The 17579-nt window shown below is 48.0% G+C and overlaps 1 protein-coding gene across 5 annotated transcripts; it reads left to right on the top strand.

The window, feature by feature from the left end:
• Window positions 1-6483: 6483 nt before the first annotated feature.
• On the top strand, window positions 6484-17357 carry Suv39h1 (SUV39H1 histone lysine methyltransferase). Of its 5 annotated transcripts, none has more exons than XM_050160927.1 (7): window positions 6484-6687; window positions 8757-8849; window positions 9174-9319; window positions 10661-11323; window positions 14453-14599; window positions 14685-14814; window positions 15517-17357. In XM_050160927.1, the coding sequence occupies exons 1-7, from the start codon at window positions 6669-6671 to the stop codon at window positions 15648-15650; spliced, it is 1332 nt and encodes a 443-aa protein (XP_050016884.1). In that variant the 5' UTR covers window positions 6484-6668; the 3' UTR covers window positions 15651-17357. The 5 variants fall into 5 exon arrangements, with proteins under 5 accessions (XP_050016884.1, XP_050016886.1, XP_050016883.1 ...); XM_050160926.1 differs by lacking the exon at window positions 6484-6687 and adding an exon at window positions 6699-7112; XM_050160929.1 differs by lacking the exon at window positions 8757-8849 and having other exon boundaries at window positions 6485-6687.
• The last annotated feature ends 222 nt before the right edge of the window (window positions 17358-17579 follow it).

Raw genomic sequence — 17579 nt, 5'->3', positions numbered from 1 at the left:
GTCCCTCCAGGTACCATAGAAAAAAAAAATTAAAAAAAAAAAGAAAAACCAAAAACCAAAAAAAAAAAAAGTCATGTAGGATATAGGCAAGTCCTCTGGGCAAGGACTGGGGAAAGGGTAACAGCAAAACTCTTAGGTATTTTATCAAGGGCCTTCCTCAAGGGAATCTGGTCATCCCTTCGTTCAAGAGGTACTGGTGCCAAAGGTCCATACGAATCATGCCACCACAGAATTCACTTTGTCTGTGCTGCCCGTTACTGGTTGGGCCATTATGGACATGGCTTTGTCCGTGCTCCCCATTATATAACTACAGCTACCTTGTCTCTGGTGATTCGGTCCTGCCACTTGGCCCCTGCTACTTTGGGGCCCAAGTAAACCCATTAATTATGTTTCACACAGCGTATCCACTCTAGCCTTGCAATTTCCCTGAGCCTTACAATCCCTTCATCAACACTAAGCTGAGGGATATCAGCCATCTCCAACTCCTTCTCAGCAGGCCAGCTTTCGACAAATACTTTAGCCAACCATTCAAATAAATTTTGATACTTTTTTGTTGGGGAATATTATTTTCAGGTGTGTGACTTTGCGCCATATTTGCTTAACTCTGTGAAGCTGTGTTACTGTGTCTGTCTAAAACACCTGATGGTCCTAACAAAGAGCTGAATGACCAATAGTGAGGCAGGAGCAAGGATAGGTGGGGCTGGCAGGCAGAGAGAAGAGCAGCAGAGAACAAGGAGAGGAGGACGCCAGGGGCCACCCAGCCACCCACCCAGCCAGCCAGCCAGCCAGCCAGCCAGCCAGCCAGCCAGCCACCCAGCCAGCCACCCAGCCAGCCAGCCAGCCACCCAGCCACCCAGCCACCCAGCCAGGCACGGAGAAAGCAGTAAAGAAAGGTATACAGAAATAGAGAAAGATAAAAACCCAGAGGCAAAAGGTCGTTGGGATAATATAAACTAAGAAAAGCTGGCAAGAAACAAGCCAAGCTAAGGTCGGGCATTCGTAACTAAGAATTATAAGCCTCTGTGTAATTTATTTGGGAGCTGGGTGGTGGAGCCCCCAGAAAAGTCAAAAGAGTAAAAATATCATGCAACACCCTTTTGTTCTGAGTCAGGGTTTCTCTGTGTAGGTCAGGCTGTCCTGGAACTTGCTCTGTAGACCATGCTTACCACTTGGATATCTGCCTGCCTCTACCTTTATGTACTGGGATGAGAGGTGTATGCCAGCGCCAACTGGTAACACCGTTCTTTCTCTCTTTTTTTTTTTCTCCAAGGCAGGGTTTCTCTGTGGCTTTGGAGCCTGTCCTGGAACTCTCTGTAGACCAAGCCTTGAATTTAGAGATCTGCCTGCCTCTGCCTCCCGAGTACAGGGATTAAAGATGTGCACCACCACCGCCCATCTCTTTCTTTTTTAACTGAGCGAGCTTCCATAGACCTAGACTCTCCATTCAGTTTATATCAATAAACAGCCTGATCCAGTATTATGTTTCTTCCATTGTTATACTATACCACTCCATTCCTACACATATTCCCCAGCCTTCTGCTTGAATGAATTAGCAAGCTCATTAAGCTCTTTAGTAGCGTAGCTTTATCTCCTCCTGCACTACACTTTCTACCTCCCCTCCAGGAGCCTGCTTTGCCTTGAGTCTGGTTATAGGTCTAGAGGCAACTTTCTGGGCCCCGAGGGACAACAGTATTGTTTTGCTTGGCATCACCTTCAAAGAAATTCACTGCTGGTTTAGTGGACAACTCGGGATTGATTTCCTCAATCAAAGCAGAAAAGGCAGTATTTCAGGGGGTGGTGTGAGGGTCTATCTTCTGCTGAGGGTGGAGAGAGTACTTCCTTGGGTGAGATAAACCTTGAGAATCTGAGGGTTCGGAGTTCTCAGCATCAGTAGGGTCTTCCCACACATCCCCATCCCTAGGTACAGAATCCCATTCTTTACCAACTGATGCCCTTACTTTAACCTCTGACACCCTCTGAGACTGGGACTTGAATTTTCATTGTAATTCAAGTCTTGTGAGGGCTTCAGTTCGATTTTTCACAACTTGAGCTCTGGCTGCTGGAGAGAAGGTTCTCTTCCAGGGCACACTTAGAAATCTCTAGACTGTTTATGTGCATCTGGAGCCGATTGGTTTTATCACTGAGTTCATTGTTGTCCTTCTCTGTATTCTGAGATCTTAGAAGTGCATTTTTTCCATTGTCAGTTTATCCAGAGATGGTAGGAGCAAACAGCCAACATCTTTATTTTCCTCAAGTTTTTTCCCCACCAATTGTCAAAAGTCACCAAATCCATCGTCTCTCACAAGTGGTGAATCAGGATAATCAAGTGCATTTGTCTCCTTCAGTTTGTAAAACAGTTCACCCCATGGATGCCCAGTACTCTGAGTTCCCAGGAGAGGCTTCAGTAGCTGGAGAGGATTCGATAACTGTAGGTGTCAGCAAATTAGAAAGCCTATTCCAGATACTTAAAATATTCAACCCTATACTTCTGTTGCTCTATAACCACTCCTGGTACTAAAATTTGTGTTAGGGTTCTCTAGAGGAATAGAACTTATAGAATGTGGGATTTATTAGAATGGCTTACAGGTTGTGGTCCTGCTAGTTCAACAATGACTGCCTTCCAACAGAAGGCCCAAGAATCCAGTAGCTATTCAGTCCATGAGGCTGGATGTCTCAGCTGGTCTTCAGTGTACACCAGAATCCCGAAGAAGTAGGCTCTAATGCAAGTGAAGGAAAGGACTTGTCAGTGAGAGTGAGGAGCAAGTGTCTCTCTTCCATGGACTTATTTAGTCTGCCAGCACACGGTGTGGCCCAGAGTACAGGTGGATCGTCCCACCTCAAAAGACCTGGATTAAATAAAAGTGGATCTTCCCACTTCAAAAGATCTGGATTAATAGTGTGTCTTCCTACTTCAGATACTTTAACTAAGAAAAAAAAATCCCGCATTTAAACCTAGCACTTGGGAGGCAGAGGCAGTTGGATCTCTGAGTTGGAGTCAAGCCTAGTCTAGGGTGAGTTCCAGGATAGCCAATGCTACACAGAGAAACCCTGTCTCAAAAAACAATCCAAAGTTTTGGAGGTCACGAAGGCAAGCAATTTATTATTAGTGTCCCACGAGCTTTACTGCAGATAACTCCTGAGTGGGGCTTCTTAATGGCTTCAATTGTTCTCTGGCCAAAGTTGCTTTGTGCCCCCTGCCCTATTCAGTATCTTTAAGTTGCAAGGTAAAGCAACTTCCTGACGTTAAAAAAAGTCAGCAAACTTGCTAATCAGTAACTTTTCTCTAGATTTACGGACTCTGGAACATCCGATGTCCTGCAGACTCTGGAACATCCAGTGACCTTCAGACCACAGCTCCTGTTTCAGAAAAGCAGGCCTCTGTGGAATTTATGACCAGCCCAGCCGTCCTCAAACTCAAACTAGAAAATAGTTTCCTCAAATCCTTTGGTCACCTTCTACCTGCAGACCCTAAGCAAGATGGTCTTTGTTGGTGACTGTCTCCTATCTTTTGTTTTCTGACTTTCCAAATTAATCTTTTTCTTTGGTCCCAGCCTGTCCTTGAGTCACTGGCCTTTTCCAGAGTAAATGAAGTTGGGCGCTCTAGCAGAGCTAGCCTGGGCAATTTCAGGCTGGCGGGTCAAGCCTGTCGCTTCCTGCTAGGCAGCTCTTTCTGGTGGCTGGTTGTCTACCTTGGTGAAATCATGTGATATTGAGGGTTCTGACTGACCACTCACAGGTAGGATATAGTTAGTGGGATGCTGAGACTGACTCCCTGGTTGTCTGACAGCACCAGAGGAAGAATGACTAAGTCTCAGGTCAACCTGTGATTAATGGCTGTCACTGAACCTCCTTGGATGCATGTAGTTGCAAACTCTGTCCCGATAGAATCCAAGTCTCTCTGAGGGACCTAACACATCCCAAGATATTGATGGGTTGACTCATACTGGAAATGAGAAATGCTAGACTCATTGTAGGAAACCAGCTTGACATGACCACAGTCATTTTAGCTATAACCTTGGGTGGTGAGGCATATGACCCCAGCACTTTCGAAACCTATAGGATGAACAAAGTCATTAAGTCAGGTGAACCAGGTGGTGGTGGCCGAGGTGCATGCCTTTATTCCCAGCACTTGAGTGGCAGAGGCAGGCAGGTCTCTGGGTTCAAGGACAGCCTGGTCTAGAAAGCAAGTTCCAGCATTCCCAGGGCTGTTACAGAGAAACTCTGTCTCAGAAAGGTCAGGTGAACATTTCATGCTAACTACTTATGGCCAAATTGTTTTGAATAGATATTTAATGAAATAAGCTTAATAAAATATCTGACTGGCCACATTCAGCAAAACATTAGAGATACTCTTTAAGTCTGCAAATCTGTAACAAATTGCACTTTGTGAAATTCAGGATTTTTCTGACTTTTCTGGAATATGTACATACTCCTGTGGGCTAGTGGTCAATGTTGGATAACTTCCTTGATTGCTAGCCACTTGATTTTTAACTTTTTTTTTTTTCGAGACAGGGTTTCTCTGTAGCTTTGGTGCCCATCCCAGAACTAGCTCTTGTAGACCAGGCTGGCCTCGAACTCTCAGAGATCCGCCTGCCTCTGCCTCCCCAGTGCTGGGATTAAAGGCATGCACTACCACCACCTGGCTGATTTTTAATTTTTTAATGTTTTTCCTATTTTGGAAATAATTTGTTTAACTTTATTTTATGTACATTGGTATGAGGGTGTAGGATCCCCTGGAACTGGAGTTACAGACAGTTGTGAGCTGCCATGTGGGTGCTGGAGATTGAACCCGGGTTCCCTGGAGGTGCAGTCAGTGCTCTTAACCACTGAGCCATCTCTCCAGCCTGATATTTTTAATTTTTATTACATTTATTTGTGTGTGTGTGTGCCAGGGGTCAATGTTGGATATTTTCCTTGGTTGCTGTCCATCTCCACCCCCCCCCCACCCCCCCCCCCCCCGCAACATACAAGGTTTCTCTGTAGCTTTGGAGCTTGTCCTGGAACTTTCTCTGTATACCGCACCCAGCGCAGCCTGGACTTGCCGAGACTGTTGGGGAGTGCCGGGATTGAGACATGGAGGTTTCTTTTCAGGTGGAAGAACAGCAACCTTTATTCTGCCCCAGCCAAAGTCTTTTATACCTCTACTGCTTCTGTGGAAAAACACCAGCCAGAAAGAACACAAACATTCTTTTTTTATTTTTTATTTTTATTTATTTATTTTTTTTTAGTTTTTCGAGACAGGGTTTCTCTGTAGCTTTGGAGCCTGTCCTGGCACTAGCTCTTGTAGACCAGGCTGGCCTCGTCAATTACAACAACACGCCCGGCGTGTCAATTACAGATCCCAAGGAAGTTCCCCTGTCGGTCAGGGGGAATGAGGGCAGCTGGATCACAACAACACTGTATACTAGGCTGGCCTCAAACTCACGTAGCTCCTCCTGTTTCTGCCTCCCGAGTGTTGGGATTAAAGACCTGTGCCACCACCTGGTAAATGTAGGTTTTTTTTTTCTTTTGAGTTTTCAAGAAAGGGTTTCTCGCTGGGCGGTGGTGGCGCACGCCTTTAATCCCAGCACTCGGGAGGCAGAGGTAGGCGGAGCTCTGTGAGTTCAAGGCGAGCCTGGGTACAAGAGCTAGTTCCAGGACAGGCTCTAAAGCTACAGAGAAACCCTGTCTCGAAAACAAAAACAAACAAACAAAAAAAGCAAAAAAGAAAGAAAAGAAAAAGGAAAGGGTTTCTCAGCGTCTCCTGCCTTTAGCAATCGATTGTCACCCATGGAGTTTCCCCTTTAAACCAGGGGATCCACTGACAGGTGACACTGAGGTTTCATTGTAGCCCTCCCTGTTGTGAGGGCTTAGCTAGGTGCTGTAGCCACTGAGCAGTCCCAAGGTAAATGAGGAGCAACCAGAATGATCCACAGTGACCACATGGCAGTGTGACTGTCCAGAGCGCTTTTGGGAGCTGACAATGACTAGCTGGCCTAATCCCAGGCTACTTCAGGCCATAGGTGCACGCTGTAGTTTATGAGAAGTCCTTTTCTGGGGTCCTCTCAGCCAGTCCCATGCCACCTGCACACGAGAAAAGGGCTGACAGGGTGATGGGGACAGTCCGAGGGAATGGTAGGCTGTCTAACAGCAATAGGCGGTGCTTCAGGGGACTCAGGGCTGGTGGGTACAGATGGACGCTACTATTGACTGATGCACAGTGTGGATGAGGAGGCGAGCGATCAGAATCTGACGGTGGCAACCGACTTATTATTTATTTGAACCAGGTGACCGACAGAGTACCTATATATGGCGCTAGGTCCACCCTGGAAGCGAAAGCCTGCTTGAGGACATATGATGACGGACATAAGTGGAATCTGACAAAAACAGTCCCTTTCTGAATGGCTGAGGACGTGATTGGCTAGCCTCGTGACGGACGGACGGGGCAGGGCCTTAAGCAACTCCAACCACTTCTACTGCCCAGACGCACTCTGGGAAAGAGCAGCGAGCACGGGACTCCAGACCGCTTGTGCTGGCGGGAGGGGTTCACTCCCATTTCTCCGATTGGTCCGCGTGGGGGCTGTGGGCGGCGAGGGACGGCCAATAGACTGCGCGTTCCCGGCCACGCCCGCGCGCGCTCTCTTCTCGCGAGGCCTGCTAGGCCCGAATGTCGTTAGCTGTGGAGAAAGATGGCGGAAAATTTAAAAGGTGAAGCTGTGATGGCTGAGGTGCAGGCTACTGGCCCGGTCGAGTAGAATGGAGGGAAGGTGTGGAGGGCTCCGGCTCAGGCGTCCGGAGCCACGAAGCCTGGAGCTAGAAGACCGGCGCCGAAAAGATGGGGCTGAAGAGCGCGGGCCCGGCGCGCGGGCTGGGCGGGGCTGAGGGGAGGGGGCGCGTGCTTCGGCCGCGGGGGGCGCGGGGCTGCGCAGACTGCGCGCAGGGGTTCTCGGTCGCGCGCTGCCGGCCGGCGCGCCCACGCACGCGCCAGAGTCCTGAGGAGAAGGTTGCGACCACACGCGGGAAAAGCTGCTCCCGGTGACCATTACTCTTTCGCTTTCCACGGGAGACGCCGGAAGGGGAGGAAGAAGGGGAACGGACCCCCTTCTCAAAAATGGGGGAACCGGCGACTCTAGGTGGGAAGTATCTCGGCGCGCTGGGGGCAAGGTTTCGGGGCGAAGATTCTCCTCGGGAGAGGGAGCGGGGGGCTCGGTGATAGGAGGGCTGGACTCCTCCATGTGCGGGGAGAGAGGGGTGACCGCGTCGGGCAGGCTTGGCAGCGGCTAGGGCTGGGAGGAGAGATTCCACAAGTGGGAGCCGGGCTGCCGCGGCGGGGAGCGCGCCGGGCGGCGCGGGGCGTGGGGCGCGGGGTCGGGGCGGCCCCCGGGGGGGCGCGACCGCAGGTGGCACGCAGGCTCGAGGAGGGACGGGCCCGGAGCGGGGACGAGGCGCCGGAGTCGCGCCGGGCCTTGGCTCGGGAAAGTGCTTGCCCGGGTTTCGGAGGACGCCCGCGCGCCCGGGAGGACCGCGTTCTGATGGCTTTAGGTTTTAGCCTTTTCTAAAGATGGCAGTGGGTCGCTTTAGCAGACAGTTAGCCTCAAGTGTCTTCTGACAGGGTTGGGTTACAAACATGGCTTCGGGAGCGCACTCGAGGGTGCGTTTTGAAGCAGGGGTGTGTACGTGAAAGCCGCTTGGCGACCCCGTGTGTGTCAGTGACTTGCCGCATGGACTGTTTACATTTTCGCGAATTGAGAGCACAGCCCTCTGGGGTCACAGGAACGTGAAATGAGAAAGCAAGGGATAATGCAGCCTGAAAAAACAGCCCAGACTAAGTCGAGGAAGCTTCCAGTAATGTTACTGCCTCCCCCCCCCCCCCGAGACTGGGTCTCACTGTGGGATTTAGTATTTTGACCAGGCTGGCCTCGAACTCACAGAGATCTTGAGATTTGCCTGCTTCTGCCTCCCTAGTGCTAGTACCGCTACTCCCCGCTTAATGTGACACCTTTCCACAATCTTTATAATTCCAAAATCTAAAAAGCCCCGAAAGTAGAAGTCTTTTTCTTAGATTTGTCACTAATCGTGGCAGATGATGATTTTTTTGTTTGGTTTTTCAAGGCAGGGTTTCTCTGTAGCCTTGGCTGTCTTGGAACTCCCGCTGTAAACCAGGCTGGCTTTGAACTCGTATCTGCTTTCCTCTGCCTCCTGAGTGCTGGCGCCTCCACTGACCAGCACTAAAGGGGATCTTTAAAAGTGGGATTATTCAGTGAGGTTATTTAATGTAGAAAATTCAGGCTTTCGGTGTAGATGTGTTTGCTGTTAATGTGTTTGATTATGGATGGCTTGATATGTTAGATCCTGCTATGAATGTGTCTAAAGTTACATTTTTTAAATCCCCTAATTTTTTAATTCCAAAATATGTGGTCCAGGTGTTTCAGCTAAGTGGTTAAAGACCTTTCTTTACAGATAACACCTCTTGTGCCCTAGGGATATTCATCCTAACCCCACCCCCGCCCCTTAGGCAATGCACCCTACTGAGCTAGGGAGCTGTTTCTTTCTTTTGCAAAGTGGGAAGAGGGGTGATTAGATCTTGAACCTAAGGCAACTTTGCAGGCAGTTTTTGGATCTTGGGAGTTCTGGCAGTAGATCCTTTTACAGACAGTTCATGCTGTAAGCTGCTCCATTTTCTGCCTTGCTGTTCCATGGTTAGGGGCCAGGGTTTAGATCCTTTTACAGACAATTCATGCTGCAAGCTGCTCCATTTTTCTGCCTTGCTGTTCCAGGGTTAGGGGCCAGGGTTTGGAGTAGATTCTCCCAGAAGAGGGGATGGGTCCTTTCTCGAAGAACTGGATTCCTCCGTGTACAGGGAAAGAAAGGTGGGTGACTCTCTGCGTGGGGGGCAGGTTTCACTCCAGGAGTTTTCCCTGGGCACTGAGTATTAGGGTTCAAGGAACTGGCATGTTCCTGTTGCAGAGGGCCTTGGTTAAGTTGCAGGGCGGTGGTTAATCCTGGCAGTCGGGAGGCAGAGGCAGGCGGATCTCTGAGTTCGAGGCCCAACCAGGTCTATAGAACTAGTTCTAGGACAGGCTCCAAAGCTACTCAGAGAAACCTTGTCTCGTAAAACCAAAAAATTAAAGAAAAAAGTTTGGTTAAGGTCTGTGGAATCTATTTGTTGTGACTCCTGTGCTTTCTCATTCCAGGCTGCCGTGTATGTTGCAAATCGTCCTGGAATCAGCTTCAGGATCTGTGCCGACTAGCCAAGCTTTCTTGTCCTGCCCTTGGCATTTCTAAGAAGAATCTTTATGACTTTGAAGTCGAGTACCTGTGTGATTATAAGAAGATCCGTGTAAGTCTGGTGGGGGTGTGTGATACTGCCCTGGCAGGGAACCCTCTTCCCCACCCAACCTTCACATCTCTTCACAAAGAGAATTTTCACCTGTGGAAAAATGGCATGATAGACGGTCCTATTTCCATTTTACAGGTGGGGAAATCAAGTGCCTTTATCAAATAGGCAGAATAAATCCTCAAATGTCTTTTTCCACTTGAAAATATAAATTACTTGTAGACAAATATTGAAGTTCTTTTTTATGTATTTTGGTTTTGTTTTGTTTTTTTGAGACAGGGTTTTTCTTTATAACAGTCCTGGCTGTCTTGGAACTTGCTCTTGTTGACCAGACTGGCCTAGAACTCAAAGAGATCTGCCTTCCTCTGCCTCCTGAGTGCTGGGATTAAAGGTGTGTGCCATCACCGCCCAGTTTACACCAGGAACTTTTTAAAACTCTGATAATACAGGATGAAGTGGCAACAGTTAACTGCCAGAGAAAGTAATAGTTACTAGAGCCCACTGAAAGCAGCATGCTTAGCTGAAATGTAGACTTTATTTTCCCTTTCTGTAAAATGGGGAGGACTAGAGTTCTGAGAATTAGTTCTGGGGTGTGTCAGTTGCTCAGGATAATACCTGCTGCATTAGGGAATGATGAAAAAAAGGTTAACTGTTTTTCCTTTCCTCTTTTTATTTTTAGACAGGCTTTTGCTATGTTGCAAAGACTGGCCCCAAACTCAGAATCCTTTTGCCTTGGGTTTATTGAGTGATAGGATTATAGATATGTGTATGTTATATGTATATAATTCTCTCTCCACTTATATTTTCTTTACAGGTGAGGTAACAGACGTGATATAATTTATTTGCCTAAGGCAACATAGCCAGGAAGCTACAGATTGACATGTCAGCTATGGCTGACTCCCAACAATTAAAGCTCCCTCACCCCTGGCACTTTACAGAAAACTGCCTGAAAGAGTAGGGGTAAAAAACGGGATCAATGGAGAGTCGACTACCAGAGAATTGGCTGGTTGTAGTGTTTTGATGTGGTGGAAGGGATCAGATCTAAATGTGTATTTAGTGGGGAGTATGAGCTCAAGAGGAAAAAAAAAAACCAACTAGGAGTTTGGGCCTGAACAGATCATTGGAATGAATATAGGAGGAAGTGATCTGGGGGTTTGAAAAAGTAGGAATTTCAACAGCTAGTAATAAGAGAGTGGAAGTTGAATTTATTAATTCTTACTCCAAAAGAGGCACTGCATGGACCCATTATGGACCCATTCTAGAAAAAGAGTAGTGTAGGGTGAGTGTTCTTCGTTGCCACAAGGATCTCACATTTATGGCACTCTCCTGTTCCTGTCCTAACAGGATCAGGAGTACTACCTGGTTAAATGGCGTGGATATCCTGAGTCAGAGAATACCTGGGAGCCACGGCAGAATCTCAAATGTGTGCGCATTCTCAAGCAGTTCCACAAAGACTTAGAAAGAGAGCTGCTCCTCCGGCATCGCCTGTCAAAGCCGCCCAGGCACCTGGACCCAAACTTAGCCAACTACCTGGTGCAGAAGGCCAAGCAGAGGCGGGCACTGCAGCTCTGGGAGCAAGAGCTCAATGCCAAGCGCAGCCACCTGGGACGCATCACTGTGGAGAATGAGGTAGACCTGGATGGCCCTCCACGGTCCTTTGTCTATATCAATGAGTATTGTGTTGGTGAGGGCATCACCCTCAACCAGGTGGCTGTTGGCTGTGAGTGCCAGGACTGTCTGTTGGCTCCCACTGGAGGCTGTTGCCCTGGAGCATCCTTGCACAAGTTTGCCTACAATGACCAAGGCCAGGTGCGGCTGAAAGCTGGTCAGCCCATCTACGAGTGCAACTCCCGATGTTGCTGTGGCTATGATTGCCCTAACCGTGTAGTCCAGAAAGGCATCCGCTACGACCTCTGCATCTTCCGCACTAATGATGGGCGAGGCTGGGGTGTCCGCACGCTGGAAAAGATCCGCAAAAATAGCTTTGTTATGGAGTATGTGGGAGAGGTGAGGAGATGGGTCTGGTTATGTGTGTAGCCTTTCCTGCTATATGTTTGTAGTGTGCGTGCCTGAACCATGTGCCTAAAACTCTCCTGCTTTCCTTTGGTGCCTAAGGCATTGGTCTGAGTGTTATAGGGACATTGTAGCAGGGGTCAGTGCTTTTACCTGACACATCAACAGGATCATGCTGGTAGTAAAAAGAACACTGAAGTACTTCTGACCTCAAATGGCTTCATAAGGGTATATAGCAAAGAAAGTGGGAACCAAGCTTCAGGCAGTAAACCTTTGCAAAGCTATGTGGTCTGGTCATACAGGGTTGCATCACCTAGTAAGGCAAGTTCTCTCATTTTGTGATAAGGGTTATTGTATCACAAACAATGAAACTAAAGTAGCATGTAGGCTTATCTTGGATGGGGATTTGGCAAGAGCCTCTAGACCAGTGGTTCTCATCAACCTTGTGAGTTGCAACCCCTGGGATTCTCAGGGGTCACCTAAGACCATCGAAAAACATAAGATAATTTACATTGTTTCATAACAGTAGCAAAAATACAGTTATGAAGTAGCAATGAAAATAATTTTACGTTTGGAGATCACCACAACATGGAACTGGGGCAGCAGGTAGGAGCAGAACAGACAGAAAGATAGAGTGGGGGAGGATATGGGCATTCCTTCTGGTTTGAAAGATTTCAACTAGAAAGGTGGTTTTGAGATGAGCAAGTATGCTGGTGAGTTAGAATGTCTATCCTTAGTTCCCATAAGGTTCTCAGGGAGATAGGCCTACCTCGGCATACTTTGCTTTAAGTGAATACTCGCATGGCTATTGCTACATCCTTCAGGAGAGAGGCTTTACTGTTTATGATGGTGATACCCCGTTATGACCTGGAGTCTGCTTTAGAGGATGAATCTTTTTAGTTTTTCAAAACAGGGAAAAAGTCTTTTTCTTTTCCTGTGTAGTCCTGGCTGTCCTGGAACTCACTCTGTAGACCACGTTGGCCTCGAACTCAAGAGTTCCAAAGTTCTCAAAGAACTCCAACTGCCTCTGCCTCCAAAGTGTTGGGATTAAAGGTGTGTACCACCACTGCCTGGCTGAATCTCATTCTTTTTTTTTTTTTAATTTTACTTTGTGTGGGTGCATGTGTGCATGCACTCATTTGCAGTGTTCATGTAGCCCAGAAGGAGAGGTGGTATTGGATCCCTTGAACTTGAGTTAAGGGTATTTGGGTTGTGTTTGTTTTTTGAGACAGGGTTTCTCTGTGTAGACCAGGATGCTTCAGACTCAGATCTGCCTACTTCTTTCTCCCAAATGCTGGGATTAAAGGTGCGTACTGCCACACACACACATACACCCCAACCCACAATGCACTAAGTATACTTAACCAGCTCTATCCCTAGGCCATATTTCTTACAATTTCCCTCCCCCACACACACTACCTGAGTTTTTCCTGAATAGTGTCATACAGTATGTGTGTCTGATTCCATCTTTGTTGTATCTGTGGCCCGAGGGTCAGAATCTAGGCCTGTATTCTTCACCAGCCAGACTGATCAGCCTCATGAGAAGGATGTAGGCCCAGTCCCCAGTGAAAAAAAAAACCTGGTGGGGTGAGGGTATATATTAGAGTGGCTAGTGTGTGCAAGACCCTGAATTTGCTTACACCATCAAAAAAGCCCCCCAAAACAAAAGATCACTGAATGAATGAAATAAATTGTAAATGGGGAAGTCGGGTCTTTTCAGGAATGGTAGTGGTATGAAGTGTGGTTGGGAGGTAAATCTAGGTTTTAGAGATTAGAGAAGCAGCTGTTGATCGGGACTTGGCACAGGACATAGGTGATGGCAGAAGAGGCAGGTAGCAAACAGGACACCAATGTGGCGCCTTCCTTGCTAGAGAACATAGGGTGGTTAGGCCCAGAAGGGGGTAGATTTGAAACACAGGAGGAGCATGGTCAGTGTCATCAGGGAAGTGTAGAGTGTAGAGGCAAGAAGACAGGTGGGAAGGGAGTGTTGAAACTACCTAGAAGACTGCCTCTTGGGCCAGGTAGATTGCTGGGTCAGAAGAAAAAATAGCAGTTGGCATGTATCTGCTGTGGGTTGTGCTCTGTCTGTGCACTTATAGTAGGCAGATGAAGGGAAGCCAGAAGTGAGGGTACCCTGGGCTGAGGAGATGGCATTCTTTGGTACAGTAAGACACCCAGAAAGACAATAGCACTTGAGGGCTGCTAGAGGCTATAGTTGGGGGTACCAGGGAAGGCATGGAGGTGAGAAATGTCAAGTGAGGGTTGGGAGAGCAGGTCAGAACTGGAATGGTAAAGTAACTTCATGCTTATTAGGATGGGGATACTGGAGAGGAAATGTCGGAGGAGGTGCCTTCCAGTTTCAGGTGTTGGCACCAGAGTTCAGTGTTAGGACCTTCTCAGATCTGTTTTGCTTTTCCTTGTCTCATATTTTCTCCCATCCTTACTCTCCCTTTATCTCTGTCATTTTATCGTGAAGTTTTATTCTCAGCCTTTTTCTGGTCATCTCAGGATTTGAGGATTGTGGCCTTGGTCTTCTTTCTCTCTGACCTGAATCTTTCATACTATGATTCTGTGTTTTTGTCTCTGACTCTAGCTTTCTTGTCTGAGTCCCTTTCCCATCTATTCAAACCTTAGTCCCCCCTGTCTAGGGTCTCTTTATTTCCTGTGTCCTCTGTGTTCTTGCCATCTGCATGGCCTACACTGGTTCTCATTCCCTTGTTGTTGCCTTGTACTATGTCTCTTGCTGTCCTGCCCTGGGTCAGTTTCTCCTTGCACCCTGGCTCTCACTTTTTTGCCTGTGCTCTGGGTCTTTCTGTCTGTGTTTCTGTCCCATCTTGCTTTGCCCCAACTATACATGAGGCTCTGGGACATCTCACTGGGAACAGCAAGTGGACGTCCTCTTCCTTGCACTCTAACTGCACCTTGTAGCCACCACCACTCTCCACACCATTGTAAGACACCTGCCTTCCAGAGGTTGGAGAATGGGTGGGTGGTGGGTAACCCTCTGAGAACTGGTAGACTTCACTCCTGCTCACTGTTCTTCTCTTCCCAGGGGCCAGATCAGAATCAAGCTGGGGCTGGCTTTCTTGAACCTTCATGACCAATCTTACCCCCTTCCCCCAGATTATTACCTCAGAGGAGGCAGAGCGGCGGGGCCAGATCTACGACCGCCAGGGCGCCACCTACCTCTTTGACCTGGACTACGTGGAAGACGTATATACCGTGGATGCCGCCTATTATGGCAACATCTCTCATTTTGTCAACCATAGTGTGGGTGCCTCCAGCAGGCGGGCAGAGGGTTGGGAGGGGCAGGCCAGGGCCCCTCCTCACTTTCCCACTGTTCTTTCTTGTCCAGTGTGATCCCAACCTGCAGGTGTACAACGTATTCATAGACAACCTTGATGAGCGACTACCCCGCATCGCTTTCTTTGCCACAAGAACCATCTGGGCGGGCGAGGAGCTCACCTTTGATTACAACATGCAAGGTGGGGGTGGCAAGGGCCCCAGGGGCAGGGACACATGACGTGGGATATAAGGACCCTACCCCAAGGCATATATGGGTTATTAGCGGACCAAGGGAAATTCTTTTGCTGGAGTTTTAAGGTGTTCTTCCTGACTCCCAGCCTCCTACCTGAACCCTGCCCAAGGCAAGTGGGTTCCCATGTTTCTACCCCCTGAACCTCAACCCTGATAGACTTATACCACCACCTTCTCTCAAGACTTGTGGGAGAGGATGTTCGGCTGGAGAGTTAAGGCACAGGTACTTCCATCTTGAATGAACTGCCCCTGCCCCTCCTGACTCTAATCCTCTTTCACCTTCCTTGTTCTGTACCAAGAGATATCCTCGTGCTTTCCAGCCAATCCTCTTCTTGATAAGCTAGTCATCTCTGGAAACACTTGGCAAGATAATGGACAAGGGTTTGGGTGCTCAGGTTGCCCTTCATTCCTGAACCCTACCTGACATGACCCTTCGGTTTCCCTGTCAGCCATCTTCCTCCCAAAACATTCCTCAACCTGTCCTGAACAGTTCCTCTAGTGTTATGCTCCAGTTCTAATCCCAAAGATCCTAACTCCCAACTCAAGATCCCTGGGTCTTCTGGTATAAGGGGTAGTAGCAGGACGCTTCATGCATGCAGGCCTTCTAACAAATCCCCCCCCTCCCTCCTTCCCTGACTGTGACTTCACAGTGGACCCCGTGGACATGGAAAGTACCAGAATGGACTCCAACTTTGGCCTGGCTGGGCTCCCTGGCTCCCCCAAGAAACGGGTCCGTATTGAATGCAAATGTGGGACAACAGCTTGCCGAAAATACCTCTTCTAAGCCCTGAGAAGTTTGAGGCCACACTAATTGAAGGGGCCCGAAGCCACCTTCCTCTACTGCTGCCCTCTTGTCAAGAATGACCATCAGAGCCTTGTCTGCCTCTACTTGTCCTCATCTGCCCCGACCTGTTGCCCACCTGCTCTGCTCCAAGGTCAGGGCTGTGGTGAGGACTGACTCTGGGTACCCTTTCTCTGCTCCTTGCCCTGTCCCAGGCCCATCAGGCATTGCACTTAAAATTCCCAGCCCCATTTTCAGGAGTATATTTTTCACGTCAGGATTCCCTGAAGTTGGAATTCATGTTATGTCATGGAAGTCTAAAGAGTGAGGAACTCAGCCCCAGAAATGATTTTTTTGGACGGCATTTCTGTAACTCTATGTAGTTCAGGCTGGTTTTAGACTCTTAATCCTCCTGTCTCAGCTTTCTACATGCTGTGCATATAGGTGTAGACCCAGCTAAGATTTTTCTTTTAATTGCTTCTGCTTGGAGCCTTTGCGACATGTTGCAGGCCTCTTCACTGTTCTTAAGTTTGAGGAAGCAACCCCCAGGCAGACATACATCAGAGCTCAGAGAGATACCAGACTTAACTGTATCAACAACCACAGAGCCTTTGTAGTCGTAAAAGAAAAGGGGGTCTCTAGGGCTAGTTGGATAAGACTGGTTCTGCTCATCATGCTTTTGATGCTGGGTAGTATTGACCTTAAGACCCACAGGGTCTCAGAGTTGCAAGTCTGAGAAGCAGTTGCCCAAGTGCTACCAAAATGGGGGTGGGGTGAATACCTCTTTGAAAGCTCCACAGGAAGGTTAGGACTGAGTTTTACCATCCGGGAGTAAAGAGTTTTAGATGTGCTGGAAACCCTGCCTTGGCATGTAATACCACTGGAACTACTAGAAGCTGAAACCAAGATATAGTCTGTAGATAGCACTTAAGACAATAATGTGCATTGACCAGAAGTTGAGGTGCCAGGCACTGGGTCCATATGGATTGTCTCAGGGATGCCTTGAAAACCACAGCAGTGGAGCCCAGGACTAGGCCAAAAATGATTGGGGAGAACTTATTCACTAGAATATGGTGAGATGAGAGCTAAGCCCCCTTTTACTTGTCAGCTTCTTCAAGTACTTACCTGGTCCACTAGTCTCAAAAGTTAAACTGCCTAGAAATGTACAAAAGGCGAAGATTCTGATGGCTGCCTTGCCCCCTGCTCTCCTCCATTTTCTTCAGGAAGCCTTTCCTGACTTCCTGTGCCCAGAGTGTCCCTATGTGAGACTGTGCACCCTGCTACCGGATCTCTGTGTCTGTATGTGTCCTGCCCACACCTCCAAGGCTGACCTTCAGGCATGGACTGAATCTGGTTCTCTTGTGTACCCCTCAGCCCTCCCCAGCCTGGAGTGTGCATCAATAAATTGCGTTGTTGAAAACTAGAAACTGAAGCTGGGGCTGCCCTAGAATGTAGTGTAAAAAGGTCAAGTCATCTGACTAATCTTCCCATTTGGGGCCCCTAAAGTGGTCTTGCTACATAACTTCCATTTTAAAAATACACTTAAGGGGGCTGGAGATATGGCTCAGTGGTTAAGAGCACTGGCTGCTCTTCCAGAGGTCCTGAGTTCAAGTCCCAGCAACCACATGGTGGCTCTGTACTGAGATATGGCGCCCTCCTCTGGCGTGCGGGCATACATCGAGGCAGAATGTTGTATACATAAAAAGTAAATAAATTTAAAAAAAAAATACACTTAAGAACGAACAGTCCAACCCTGTCTAAATGGATTAATCACTATTAGTTGCCATAAACAAATATAACTAGCTGAAGAAGATTAAGGGCTCAGCTTGAATTTTAAGCACATTTAACAAATCTGTTCTGAAGTTTTCAACTTAAAGGCTATCTGGTATATTTGAAAATGCCTCAGGGAACCTTTTTTTTTTTTTTTTTTTT

The sequence above is a fragment of the Alexandromys fortis genome, unplaced genomic scaffold (assembly GCF_014885135.2).
Source record: "Alexandromys fortis isolate MF-2015 unplaced genomic scaffold, M_Fortis_MF-2015_v1.1 scaffold_83, whole genome shotgun sequence".
NCBI lineage: Eukaryota > Metazoa > Chordata > Mammalia > Rodentia > Cricetidae > Alexandromys > Alexandromys fortis.
This window is presented reverse-complemented; position numbering and strand designations above follow the sequence as displayed.

Excerpts from the sequence above, each read along its gene's own strand:
- Suv39h1 (XM_050160925.1), top strand. The coding sequence starts at position 8,717 with ATGCTGCAAGCTGCTCCATTTTTCTGCCTTGCTGTTCCAGGGTTAGGG. Across the intron at positions 9,320-10,660 it reads GTGATTATAAGAAGATCCGT|GATCAGGAGTACTACCTGGT; the intron begins GTAAGTCTGGTG and ends CTGTCCTAACAG. Across the intron at positions 14,600-14,684 it reads CTCATTTTGTCAACCATAGT|TGTGATCCCAACCTGCAGGT; the intron begins GTGGGTGCCTCC and ends TTTCTTGTCCAG.